The 12,242-nt window shown below is 34.8% G+C and overlaps 1 protein-coding gene across 7 annotated transcripts in view; it reads right to left on the bottom strand.

Annotated features, from left to right (window-relative positions):
- DOCK7 (dedicator of cytokinesis 7) overlaps nucleotides 1–12,242 on the bottom strand; it is a 208,158-nt gene that overhangs the window by 9,258 nt on the left and 186,658 nt on the right. For 3 of the 7 annotated variants that reach the window (XM_049702624.1, XM_049702626.1, XM_049702630.1), the window contains 5 exons: nucleotides 4,460–4,585; nucleotides 2,758–2,847; nucleotides 2,408–2,644; nucleotides 1,910–2,053; nucleotides 624–730 (listed from right to left, as the gene is read on the bottom strand). In XM_049702624.1, coding sequence (XP_049558581.1) covers nucleotides 624–730; nucleotides 1,910–2,053; nucleotides 2,408–2,644; nucleotides 2,758–2,847; nucleotides 4,460–4,585 — 704 coding nt within the window. Of the gene's footprint in view, nucleotides 1–621; nucleotides 731–1,909; nucleotides 2,070–2,407; nucleotides 2,645–2,757; nucleotides 2,848–4,459; nucleotides 4,595–12,242 lie in introns of those variants that run through there. The other 4 variants (XM_004281599.4, XM_004281601.4, XR_007473713.1 and 1 more) reach the window with 3 other exon arrangements.

The raw sequence follows: 12,242 nt of genomic DNA, 5'->3' as shown, positions 1-12,242 counted from the left end.
GCACTCTTTTACTGTAACAAATCATAACCAGGTCTACAACTACATGCTGAGTCCTGTGAGTCCTCCTAGCAAATCATCAAAACTGGGGGTGTTCTTGGGGACCCTGACACCATGGATTATTTCACCTAATTTGCACAACCTCCCTGTATGAGGTAAATATTATTATCCTTACTTCATACATTAGAAAACTGAGGATCATAATGATTAAGTGACCTGGAAAAGAGACATAAAATGATAAGGATAAGATCTGAACGTAAATTTTTTGCTTCCAAGTTTGCTGCTTGTATATTTTCTGAGGGAAAGGAAACAGAAACTCTCACATTGAATATTCACAATAAATAACAGCTTTCAAGTTAAATGTTAAACTAATAATAGTTTCAAGTTGAAAAAATTTCCTGAGTCTAGGCTTTTCTAATCTTTAAAATTTAAAACATGGCATTATACACAGTATTGGGGGGCAGGGATATACATACATAAGGCATAGTAAGTTATACACAGACAACCTCTCATTGTGAACCATTTTCCTATAGTTTCTCTTTTCAATAGTCCCTGAAGACTCTCACATCAAACTGTGTATTGGACAGTCTCAATCTGAATATCTTTATGTAGGAAACCTTGAATACCTTTTAGTAAAATCTTTGAAGCAGAGTCGCAATTTATTATGATGTCTGAAGAGCTTTGGGTCACTGGGTATTTCAGACAGGAAAACCTGGGCAACTTCCAAAGGCCCCTGTAAAATAAGAAAATAAAAGTGTGTTTTTGTTTTTTATATATTCACAGAGATAGAATTTGCCAAAACCATTTTTCTTAGCACTAAGCTTGATACATATATGTCTATGCCTATATTAAAACTTTTCAGAGATGGATTCTGACAATACATTTTTAGTTTTTCCTAATGTCAAATCTATATTCTTGCCCATACCAATTAACTTATTCATTTTTCAAAGAAAAAGAGTAGGAGCTAAAGGACTGACTCTTGTATTCATTAATGTATTCTGCCTTATATTTTTTATATTCTTTAATTTATCCTAGATATAAAAGTTGTCAGGCTAGTGACAATCAGTTGTGAGTCCACTGATTATTAGACACTTGATTTTACTAAAACAGCTTCCCTCAGCATTCCAAATACGTTCCTAATACTGCGAATTAAAGGTGATCTTTTGTAAGTTACGTCATTTGGAAGTAAAACCTCCAAATCACGTATACTTTTAGGAGGAAAAGGTCTTAAAATCTTCATTCCAGTTTTGGTAGGGCATATTTTGGCTTCATTTCTTTAACCCAAAAAAAGGTAAGATATATTACATGAAATCTTACTTGAAGCTTTTTTGGATTTTCCCTTACCTTGGACTACTCACTAATCATCAGCAAAAGAAGCTGAATGAAGCCATTACAAGGAGATAATGGGGATGGCTTCTAATCTGCATATGACAAAACAACAATATCTTGTGTATGTACATTATTCAAATTTTCAAAATGATTTCACATTACTTATTTACTATTCTCAGCTCACTGTGAAGGAGACCTGGAGAAGATAACATCAGGGAGTATCTAAGAGAGTAGATACACACACATGCATGTAACATGTAGCTCTGAAAATGAGCCCTTCTTTTTAGATCACATTCTTTCAGTACAAGCTTTTAAAGGAAAGGCCATTTTGAGTGAAATCTATCCCTTCTTAATAGAATGTTTCAGAACAGATAGAAAAACAGGCAGTATAAAAGGCAGGTGTGAAAATTTTTTAATAACTGAGATACTAAAAATTTTGTTTTTCAGTTTAACTTTTGCAACTACTTCTAACATATTTTCACTTGCTTTGACACTTATTTGTGATCTCTGTAAAATATAATAATGAAATCATTCAAAATTCCATTTATAACTTAAATCGCACAGTATTAGCAAATGCTCCAACCTGATTCACTGTTGTGCCTACAGATCCCTGGAGTACCATCTGAAGCATTTTGGGGTCTGCTGGATCCTGATGTGTGGCAAATGCCAACTCCTGCGTTTTTTTCTGCATGTCTTCAATAGCAACTTCAATTGGTGTTAAGATGATCTGGGTCAAATAACATCTATTAGGTCAGTGTATTGATTGAAAAATATTTAGTGAGCTTTATACACAATCAATTAAAATAAGAAAAAAGTGTTCACCAATTGTAAACTATTATCTAATAATAAAATTCCAAAATTTGGATCACTAAATAAAAAATTTAAAAATCAACCTTTTAAAGCATAAGCGAAGGGTGAATTAGGGACTTAGAAAAGAAGCTGAAAATTAATGACTTAAAAATGGGTAAAGTTCTAATATGTTACCACGTGAGGAATGATACACAATGCTATATCCACATTGTTTTCACATGGCTCCAATGTATTTGCTCCACTAATTCTATTTCCCTATTTGGAGACCTACCTCCTCTTTGTGAGTGACATTAACCCTTGTCTTAATATAAGGAAAGGCATGAGAAGTAGTCAGAATGGTCTTCCGTTTGAATTGTTCATGAAGTTCCCCATGGGCACGACCATCTAAAGTGAAGGGTGTACAGTACATGAAACGACGAAGATTATAATTTTTGTCAAAATATGTGATTCTGTCCTTCATCTCATATGTGTCAAAGTATGGCTCCACGTAGGTAATCTGAATATATGCCTGGGAAAGGAAAAAGTTCTTCATTTTCATTGTGAAATCATCATTCAGTCTTTCCCAAAAAAAATCAGTCTCAAAGATATACCTATGTGTCATTACAGTCTAATCAACCATACCTTGTTAGGATCTAATTTACACTTGTCTACAGGATTAGAATCCTTGATTACTTCAACCACATCCTCTCCAAATCTTTCTCCATAAAATCCCTAAAATAAGAAAAAGAAATCTTTCACATGAAGTTAACAGTAGTAGAAAACAGAGGAGGTCTCTGAGGGAGACTCCTGAGCAAAATCAGGCCATTTAGTAAGTTCTTGTACAACCATGTCAATAATTACAAAATAATAATTATTTGCATTCACAAAAGTTAAATTTGGTCTATCAAATTAGCATGGCCTTAGTCCATACTTATTTGATATTATTCCCATTTACTCATTTTAAATAACACAAAATACAAAAAAAAAAAAAATTCACCACTGAAAATACAGGATTCCATAAGAGGTCCTCAAAAAAAAACAAAAAGGGAATAGAAAGCAGAGACAAAAGAAATTCATTATACTTGATGTATAGGATATTAACTTTTTTTTTTTTTTAACATCTTTATTGGGGAGGATATTAACTTTTATTGAGTTTGACGTAGCCTAATTTCTTGCAGTCAATGAGCAACCATTCATTTTTCTGAATTATTAATGTAATGTTCCAGAATGTTCAAATAAAAGCATTGACTTGTTGAAGTTTTGTAAAATTTCAGATTTTGAAAAGGTAACCCTGGGTCAAGAATGTACTGACTTTTCCATATGACACTGAGTAGCAGCATGGGCAAGGGATGGAGCTATTCAAAAGGAAAAATTAAATCTCAATCCTCAAAGGAGAACAGCCACTCCTCCCTCTAAGATAACTTTTATGACTGAGTAAGTTTGGGAAATACTGTCTCAATATTTCCCAAGACTTACTTAATAGGCTCTTGAAAAACAGAAAGTCCAGCTTAAACCAATTTATGGAAGTTGAGCCCTGTGAAATCACCAATAAGAATACAACATTGAGAAATTAACATCAGCTGAGAATAAAAACTAGCCTAGAGCACTACTTCTCCAACTCTTATGTCTACAAATAATCTGGGGATCTTGTTAAAATGCAGATTTTGATTCAGATGGTCTGGGGTAAGGTCTGAGATTCTGCATTTCAAACAATCTCCCAGGTGATGTCAGTAAAGATTCTGTCCATGGACCACACTTGGAGAACCAAGAACAGAGAAAAGTTGGAAAGGATAACTATAGCAGAAAAGATTGGTTAGTTTCATAAACATTAAAATTATTTATTTATTGTGAAAATTAAGTAGCTGCATAAAGGTTAAGGGATTCTAAGCAGTGTTTTTAAAGTATAATTTCAAGCTTTTAAGTTCTAAAGATTATCTCACTGGGTATCAGTTATGCCAAAAAGATAATGCACTTGGGTCAGAAATACCTTGGGGTTCTAATTCTAGTTCCATGCTTATTAATACCTTATACCTTTTTCAAAATGTGGATAATACTATACATTTCTCCACAAATCACAGTAATTCTGAAAGATATAGGATTTCTAAAATATGTATGAAAATAGACCCTCAAAAAAATCAAGTTAATAATATTATTTTACTGTTGCCATAAAAGATTTGAAAAATTCAGAAGACTATTACTGTACCTATCAAAAATCCTAATTCTAAAGGAGTAGTTTCTTTGGCAGGATCTGGCTTATTAAATGATTAGATCTGGATCTGAAAGTCTATTCACCACAGAAAATACAAATTAAAGATGACATTTTGTGAACCACCACAGCATTCACCTCCAATCTGTGAGATATCTCTGCAAGTTTGGTTATTGCAGGCTCCTTGTAAACAAATTCCTGTTCATCCAAATCCCCGAACTTGGTTCCATAAAAACCAACACGAAAATAGGTGCCAAACATCCGCTTACCATCCTAGGTGTAGGAAAATAAAGAAACTTTAATACAAAGTCTTTTTGTTTTACACATTTTGTTTAGATTGCTATGGTACAAAATTCTCAACACACTGCAAAAGTTTTAATTCAAAACTACAGTATTTTATTATTTTTCAAATGAAAGTAAAACAAAGTAATCTTTCTTTTTTTCATTATTTCTAACAAATAACATTGTGCAATTAGGGCTTTTACCGAATCATATATGGCATATGTTTTTCAGGGACTGTACCAAGTGATGTCCTCACATAGGTCTATTTTTTTTATGTCCATACAATTGAGATAAATTAACTCATTTTCCTTATTGCAAGAAAAGTTGCTTGGTATAAAACAAACTGTTCTAATTATCCTGAAATTAGAGCATACTAAAGTTAAATTTAAAAACAACACTAATATTTTTAGTTTCCATTAGCCTTTATATTATCTCTTTACATATATTAAATGAGATCGTAAAAGTTAGGAGCCAAGTATAGCACCTGGCACAGAGCAGATGGTCAGTAAATGTCACGACCATCCAGAAGCACTGAAGCAAAATATTTACAATTAGTATCCCTCTGCTGATAAAAATATCGATATGTGAAAGAGTAACTAAAAATGCAATAGAAAGGAAAAAATGTATAAATGAAAGATTAAAAGAAAAAAAATTTGAGAAGAGTTGGTTTTCTAAAGTCCCCAAACCACCCACTGCATACATTAACCACTCATTCATCCCAAGTACAATGTACACTAAGGTCACCTGAACTCTTCTTACACAGCACATTTGAAAACAAATTCCCTCAATAAAGATAAAATACTTGGAAGCTTTCTATGCAATTCTTACAATTTAGATACAAAGATGTTTCAGAAGGATTTTGGGGTAGCGCCCATATACACAGCCATACGTGAGTGTTTATATACCTCTGAATTCTCTTTAAGCCTAGTAAGTTTGATACTTATTTTTCCTATACTGACTTATTGCAAAGGCAAAAGGGTATGTAAAATAAGTTACAAATGAAACAGATAATGAAGCAAAATGGAAAATTCTGATCCTCAATTTTCCAGCCTTATAATAATAATAATAATAAAAATACAGTGACTAAAAATATCTCCACATTTTTTTTTTTTTTTTTGCGGTACGCGGGCCTCTCACTGTCGCGGCCTCTCCCGCTGCGGAACACAGGCTCCGGACGCGCAGGCTCAGCGGCCATGGCTCACAGGCCCAGGCGCTCCGCGGCATGTGGGATCTTCCCGGACCGGGGCACGAACCCGTGTCCCCTGCATCGGCAGGCGGACTCTCAACCACTGCGCCACCAGGGAAGCCCCCATAGCGCCACATTTTTGTCCAGAAGAAATACAGTTTTAAATAAAAATGTCTTTGAGCTAAAGAAACTTGAGGTTGCTAAAAAAAAATTTTTTTCAGTCGCTTCAAAATTTAACAGACATAAAAATTAACTGATTTCTATAGCAAATGAAATCTCTCTAGAGATTCAATGTATTCATTGAATTTGATTGAAATGTATTCAATCAAAATTTTGATTAAAACCATCAATAAGCCAATGGAACGATATAATAATAGCAAATTCTGATATAATCAAGAAACGAAGACCCCCACCACCTGGAAAATAAAAAAGGCATTTGAGAAAATTAACAATTTGTGATTGTTTTTTTCCAAAAATGCCATAAATGTACATATTTATTTTTTTAAAATCACAAATATTAAAATTTGTTATTCTGGCTGTATTCCCCTCAGAGTGTTCCAATTTTAAACCCTATTCTAAATCTTCAATATTATGATCTTTTAAATATTTGAAGACTGCTACCAGAACTTGTTTCCCTTAGACTTTCCAGTTCTCAATCATCTTCATATGATAGGAATTACTATGCTGTTTTCATTTTATTAGTTTTTCAATGCCACCTTTTAAAGTGTGGTATCCCAAAAATAAACACAATATTGCTGATGTGATCTGATCAGTGTAGAGATCAGTGGGCTCACTGCCTCCCTGGATGTCGACTTAAATTTTATTAATGCAACTTAAAACTGAACTAGTTACTGAGCAGCCATTTTAAACTCTTTTTATTTACTTTCTCATACTGACATTCAGTTCAGGAAAAAAAATTATTGAGTGCTTATAATGATTTAGCCACTGTTCATCCTCAGGAACAGGAAAATAAAAATAAATAAGACCTCCCCAAGAGAGTAAAAAATGTATTCAAATAATTACAATACAAAGGGTTATATGCTATAATAAAAAGTGTATTGAGAAAGGAAAGATAAATCTTGTTAGAGCCAGGTCACAAAAGAGGTGACACACAGGTAGGATTCTACAACTTAAAAGAATGGCTAAGTGGATATGGGAGGGAAGGAAAGGAAAAAAAGTCATTAAATAGAATGTATGTGAGGGAAACCATTCATCCATTCATATATTTACTGAATGCCTACTATGTGTCAGCAAACTGTTCTAGACATTGGTGATAAATCAGTGAACAAAACAGAGTGGTCAGGGCAGGTGTCACAAAAGGTGACATCTGAGCAAAGATGTGAAGGAGGTGTGAGAGTTATTCATGTGGATCTTCTGGGGGAAGTGCATTGCAGGCAGAGGAAAGAGCCAGTGCAAAGGTCCTAGGACAGGAGCCTACCTCATGTGTTTGAAGAATAGGAAGGTGGCCAGAGTGGCTGAAGCACAGTGTGCAAGAGGAAGAAGATCAGCAGAGATAAGATCAGAGAGGAGTTACTGGAATTGAAAATGAATGTGTGTGTAGTGACGTGGAGGAGGGAACAGTGATTAAATTTATTTTCAACTTACAAAGAGTTCTCTAGTGTAAAACCATTGACTCTATCATGTTCATGAAAGACTAATCATATAGCTGTACCTTCAAGAAAAACATCACTTCATCTTATTTCCTCTTCAGAGTTTTGGACCACAGGATGATACCCATTTTTCCTTTGAATTAAAAAAAAGTACACTTTCCTACAATCTAGCCTATATTTTTCTAGCATTACCTTCCTTTAATGTCATGAATTCTTTCTGAACTTCCCATCATTCCCACACTCCAATTTATTCTTCCTTAGCAGTTCTACCTACTGGGTCCACCGTCTTGTATTTGATGAAACTATGTCCCAGACAAGGAAATCCACCTACGCATCTATCCATGTCTCTAGTGGGTGAAATTGCTTATGACAAATTATCTTAAGTCTTTTCTGGTTTTATCTTTATTTAGCAGGAAACATTCAGTTGGGCTAGTTGTATATTTCCACAATGACATCACTTCTAAAACTTCTTTCATCTTCACCCACAGCTTTCCATTATGCTTCTGACTCCATGTTGGATCTTTTACTTTAACCTTTGCTTTTTGTTGCTCTTCTTATTATAATCATACATAATGGCCTGCCTCAAGGAACCCTGACCCTCTGCATGAATGTTAAACTGAAGTGCCTCTGTTCAGTTCACAGGGAGACAATCTGACCCTGCCCACCTGTGAATGGCTGCAGAAAAGAAGAAATTAACACATGCCCTCCCTGATGCTGGCTAAGCCAGGAGATATTTTGCAAAACTAATGGCCTTTTCACTTTACTTCATCACCTCCTCCCCATCTCTGTTCTATAAAAAAAACTGGCATCCAGACCCTGATAAGATGGTTTTTGGGGACACAGGTCCACCATCTTCTCCGTCTGCCGGCTTTCCAAATAAAGTCGCTATTCCTTGCCTCAACACCTCACCTCGTCTCCCGATTTACTGGCCTGTTGTGTGGCAAGCAGAGAGAGCTTGGACTTGGTAACACCTCCTTCAAGTTAACTGATTGCCAGATAGGCATACCAGTATTTCACACAGTGGTAATCTCCTTCTCTTCTATTAGATTTATTCTTCTTAAAGAACATATACTTTTATCAGTTTATTTAATCACAGATCTCGACCAGGGAACATAACACGTCTTAGATTTCACAGCTAAATTGTGTTAAGATTTCAAGTAACAGTAATGATAATAATGATGACGATGATATAACAACAATAAAAATAATAATCTCCAACATTTTTAAAGTACTTACTATGTGCTAGACACTGGTTATCCACTTTACATGAGTTATGTCAATTCTTACCATGACTACGAGATACCATTTTTTTTACCCTCTTTTTATAGATGAGGAAAAGTAACTTGCCCAAGGTCACACTGCTAGTCAGCGGCAGAGCTGAGAGTTAAATCCCAATATATCTGACACCTGAGTCCAAGCTCTTAATTAAGCTATTTAATCCCCATATTCTATGTACTGGTATACAGACACTAGAACATAAATATGATCTCTGAACCATCTTTCGCTTCTCTGATGCTTTCCTTGAGAACTTTTGAGAATTTCCTTGAGTAACTGTTTGAGAATTACTGGGTATCTCCCTCCCTGTATTTTGTCTTCCTCTATATTACAACACTGTCCTCTACTGTAATTGTTACTGCATGTTTGCATCTCCTTCCTGTAAACTGCAGTATGAAAATTAGGTTGGTGGTTTACCTACCAGATATATGCTTCTGATATATCCTACTGCATTTCTTATCAAAAGTTCAATTTTAACCATTATATGTTCTAGTCCAGAAAAAAAACAAATCATGTCCAGTATCATCTACAAAGTAAATGTTTGCTGTCTGTATCTTTTTCTCATCAAAAGTAACATAAAGGGCAAACCTAACCAGTGGTACAGCATCATCAGGTGCTCAGTCATGGGTCTATACCAATTATTAGGGAGTCACCAACTATCAGAAAGTACCTCCTCACAGAGAAGCTCTTCTCACTTTCCCTAAATTCCTTAACATTCTTCATATCTAACTTCATCTCTTCACCTTTCCTGAGGTAAACAGTCATGGATGTTTTATACCTACACTGGTCTAGTTTCTTCTTTAGAGTGTCACATTTTTCCACTCAACTACTTGTTGTAAAAGTACTTGTTTTGACTATGCTCTTGGAACTTTTTTCACGCCCTTCTTTCAGCCCCCCACTCCCCAATCACCTATTAAAATTTGCTGTTTTTCATTCTGCTCTTTTACTGGCTTGGATGAGTTAATTTATCTCACGCAGCTTTAGCGTGGATTAAGGCTTATAAAAATTCAACAGAAGCCACTGCACCAGAACTATGGCTAGTATTTCTCAGCATATAAAAACCAAAATATTGGATGGACATCAAATACAACAACAAGAGTTATGATCCAGTTATTTTGCATGCTTCAATCTCATAAATTAGGGTATGCCACTTTTCTTTAGTGATTTAGTAGAGAGAATTTAAAAAAAGCTAAGCCCACCTTCTCAAGCCTTTCTGGAGACTATAATATATGCCTACTAGGGTGGTGATATTTCCCCTAGGATGGTGAAATATGTTGTAATCTTTTAAGGAAAAAAAATGGAGACAGTATTATGTGACTATGTTATCAATGGTTGGGGAATGACTGTTCTGAAAAATATAAACTTGCCTTAATCTACTTCTGAATACAAATTGTTCACTATTTGATAAATGGATAAATGTATCTTTTAAAATAAAATATATAGACACAAAATATGAAATGGCTGTAAGTTTCCATACAGAAATTCAATATTTCTCTTTTTTCTAAAAGTAATTTTAAAATGCAATCATAAGAGAGAAATTATTAAACATACTTTATTTCCTATTATTATTATTTATTTATTTATTTTTTTGCGGTACGCGGGCCTCTCACTGTTGTGGCCTCTCCCGTTGCGGAGCACAGGCTCCGGATGCGCAGGCTCAGCAGCCATGGCTCACGGGCCCAGCCGCTCCGCGGCATGTGGGATCTATCCCGGACAGGGGCACGAACCCGCGTCCCCTGCATCGGCAGGCGGACTCTCAACCACTGCGCCACCAGGGAAGCTCTATTTCCTATTATTTTAAGAAAAATAAATGGGCTTGGGAAGAGAAAATAAAGGTAAATACTAAACAGTCATTAAGATATTGGAATTGGCAGATCACCATGATTTAAGAAGGGTTCATGATTTGTTATTTTGGATGGTAAATACTTTACCAAATTGCTAAATATCAAGTTTTAGAGTTATCTTTTACACACACACACAAACCCACACACACAGCCCTAAAAAGCTTTGCCAACTCAAATAATTTGTACCAAATCAAGGAGCACGGTAAAAAATGAAATACAATGCTAATATATAAGCGCAGATAGCGTTCCTCTAAGTCAGGGAGGGAGTATCAATTCAAAGAGCCTTTCTACAGTGTATCAGTTATCCTTATTGGATCTCAATCCAGTGAGAGTTCTTTGAGAATACTAGGAAATTAGCTAGGAAACGTAGCTTTTAGAAAAAATGAAATTACTGAAGTTTTCCCAGAGTCAAAAAGAAAAATATTCACAAGATAGGAACTTACCACAATAGACAATAGTAAAAGTAGGGAGTAGGGTCAGCAACCAGGGGCAAGAGAGAAGAGAAAACAGAAGCATTTTAATTAGGGAAATTTCAAAACAAATAAGCAGCAAATGGTAGCAAACATATTTTTAAAATGCAAGCATCCATTTAAGTTTTACAAGGGAAAAGCAAAAAACAAACGTGCAACAATTTTAGAAGCTACAAAGCTAAAGGTCCAGTGAAAGGTAGTGACAAGAATATAAACAAGAAAATAAAGTCTGTGCGACTTTTACCATGCAATAAACATGATGACAGAATATTAATATCATAACCAGTGAAAATTATACCTTTCAGGGGTCGATTTAGCATCAAGCAGACTAGTAATAAACTGCTCAGAGGTTTCAATGTATCTTCTTTTATCTACTTTTCACCTACTTCCATTTCATGTTAGGAAATCCATAAGGAACTTTATCACTCATAGATAACCATGTAAAGTCTCTTTATATAAGTCTTAATTGAGCCACAGAAATGAGAGGTTCTGTACTAGGTATTAATAAGGTCACACCCATTTAATCTGGAGAACTAAGGTAGATGTAACTGTACTGGCTTCATCTGAAGAAAAACGAAAGGTGGCAACTAATTCAGAAATGGAAGAGAATGCAATAGTAACATTTATTCTGAAGGTTTCTAGTTGGATCTCAAAACAAGGATTGAAATGCAAAACCAAACAGAGAAAGCCTAAGCTGCTTAATCAACATAAACCTGACTACAAAGTGAGAGGCAAAGCAGAAAACTTTACAGATATATTTAGCTTTAAATAAACCTGGTTTATTAATACCTTGTTTTATACCTCATCAAAATAAATTATTTTGTAGAATTTTAAATTTTATAGAATTCTTTCCTTTACAGAAGGATTGAAAACAAAGGCAATCAATTCTTCCTGGCACTTTTCAGGTAAGATTTAACTTATATATAACTTCATGAGCCTAACGACTCCATAAAAGGAAGCACACATAGTCTTCATCGAACACTAATTATCAAACATTGTCAGAATATGAGGTCAAATTAAATTTCCAGTTGTCTCAATCTCTTTATCCCTCCCTCCAACAAAATTCAAATGACAAAAGTGAATTTCTTTCCTCAGTAGTGCTTATACTCAAGGTGAAGTGACTCAAGATCAAATTAACACATTCTTTCATCAATTCTAAGATGCACATTTCTGGCCCATATTTTAGTATCTCTGTAGTTGGCATTCATCTTTCAACTGATAGGATGTTGTAGTTTAATACACAGGGTATTTTTT

Source organism: Orcinus orca, chromosome 1 (genome assembly GCF_937001465.1).
Source record: "Orcinus orca chromosome 1, mOrcOrc1.1, whole genome shotgun sequence".
Taxonomy (NCBI): domain Eukaryota; kingdom Metazoa; phylum Chordata; class Mammalia; order Artiodactyla; family Delphinidae; genus Orcinus; species Orcinus orca.
Note: the sequence above shows the minus strand (reverse complement) of the source record. Positions and strands in the feature narration are given on the sequence as shown.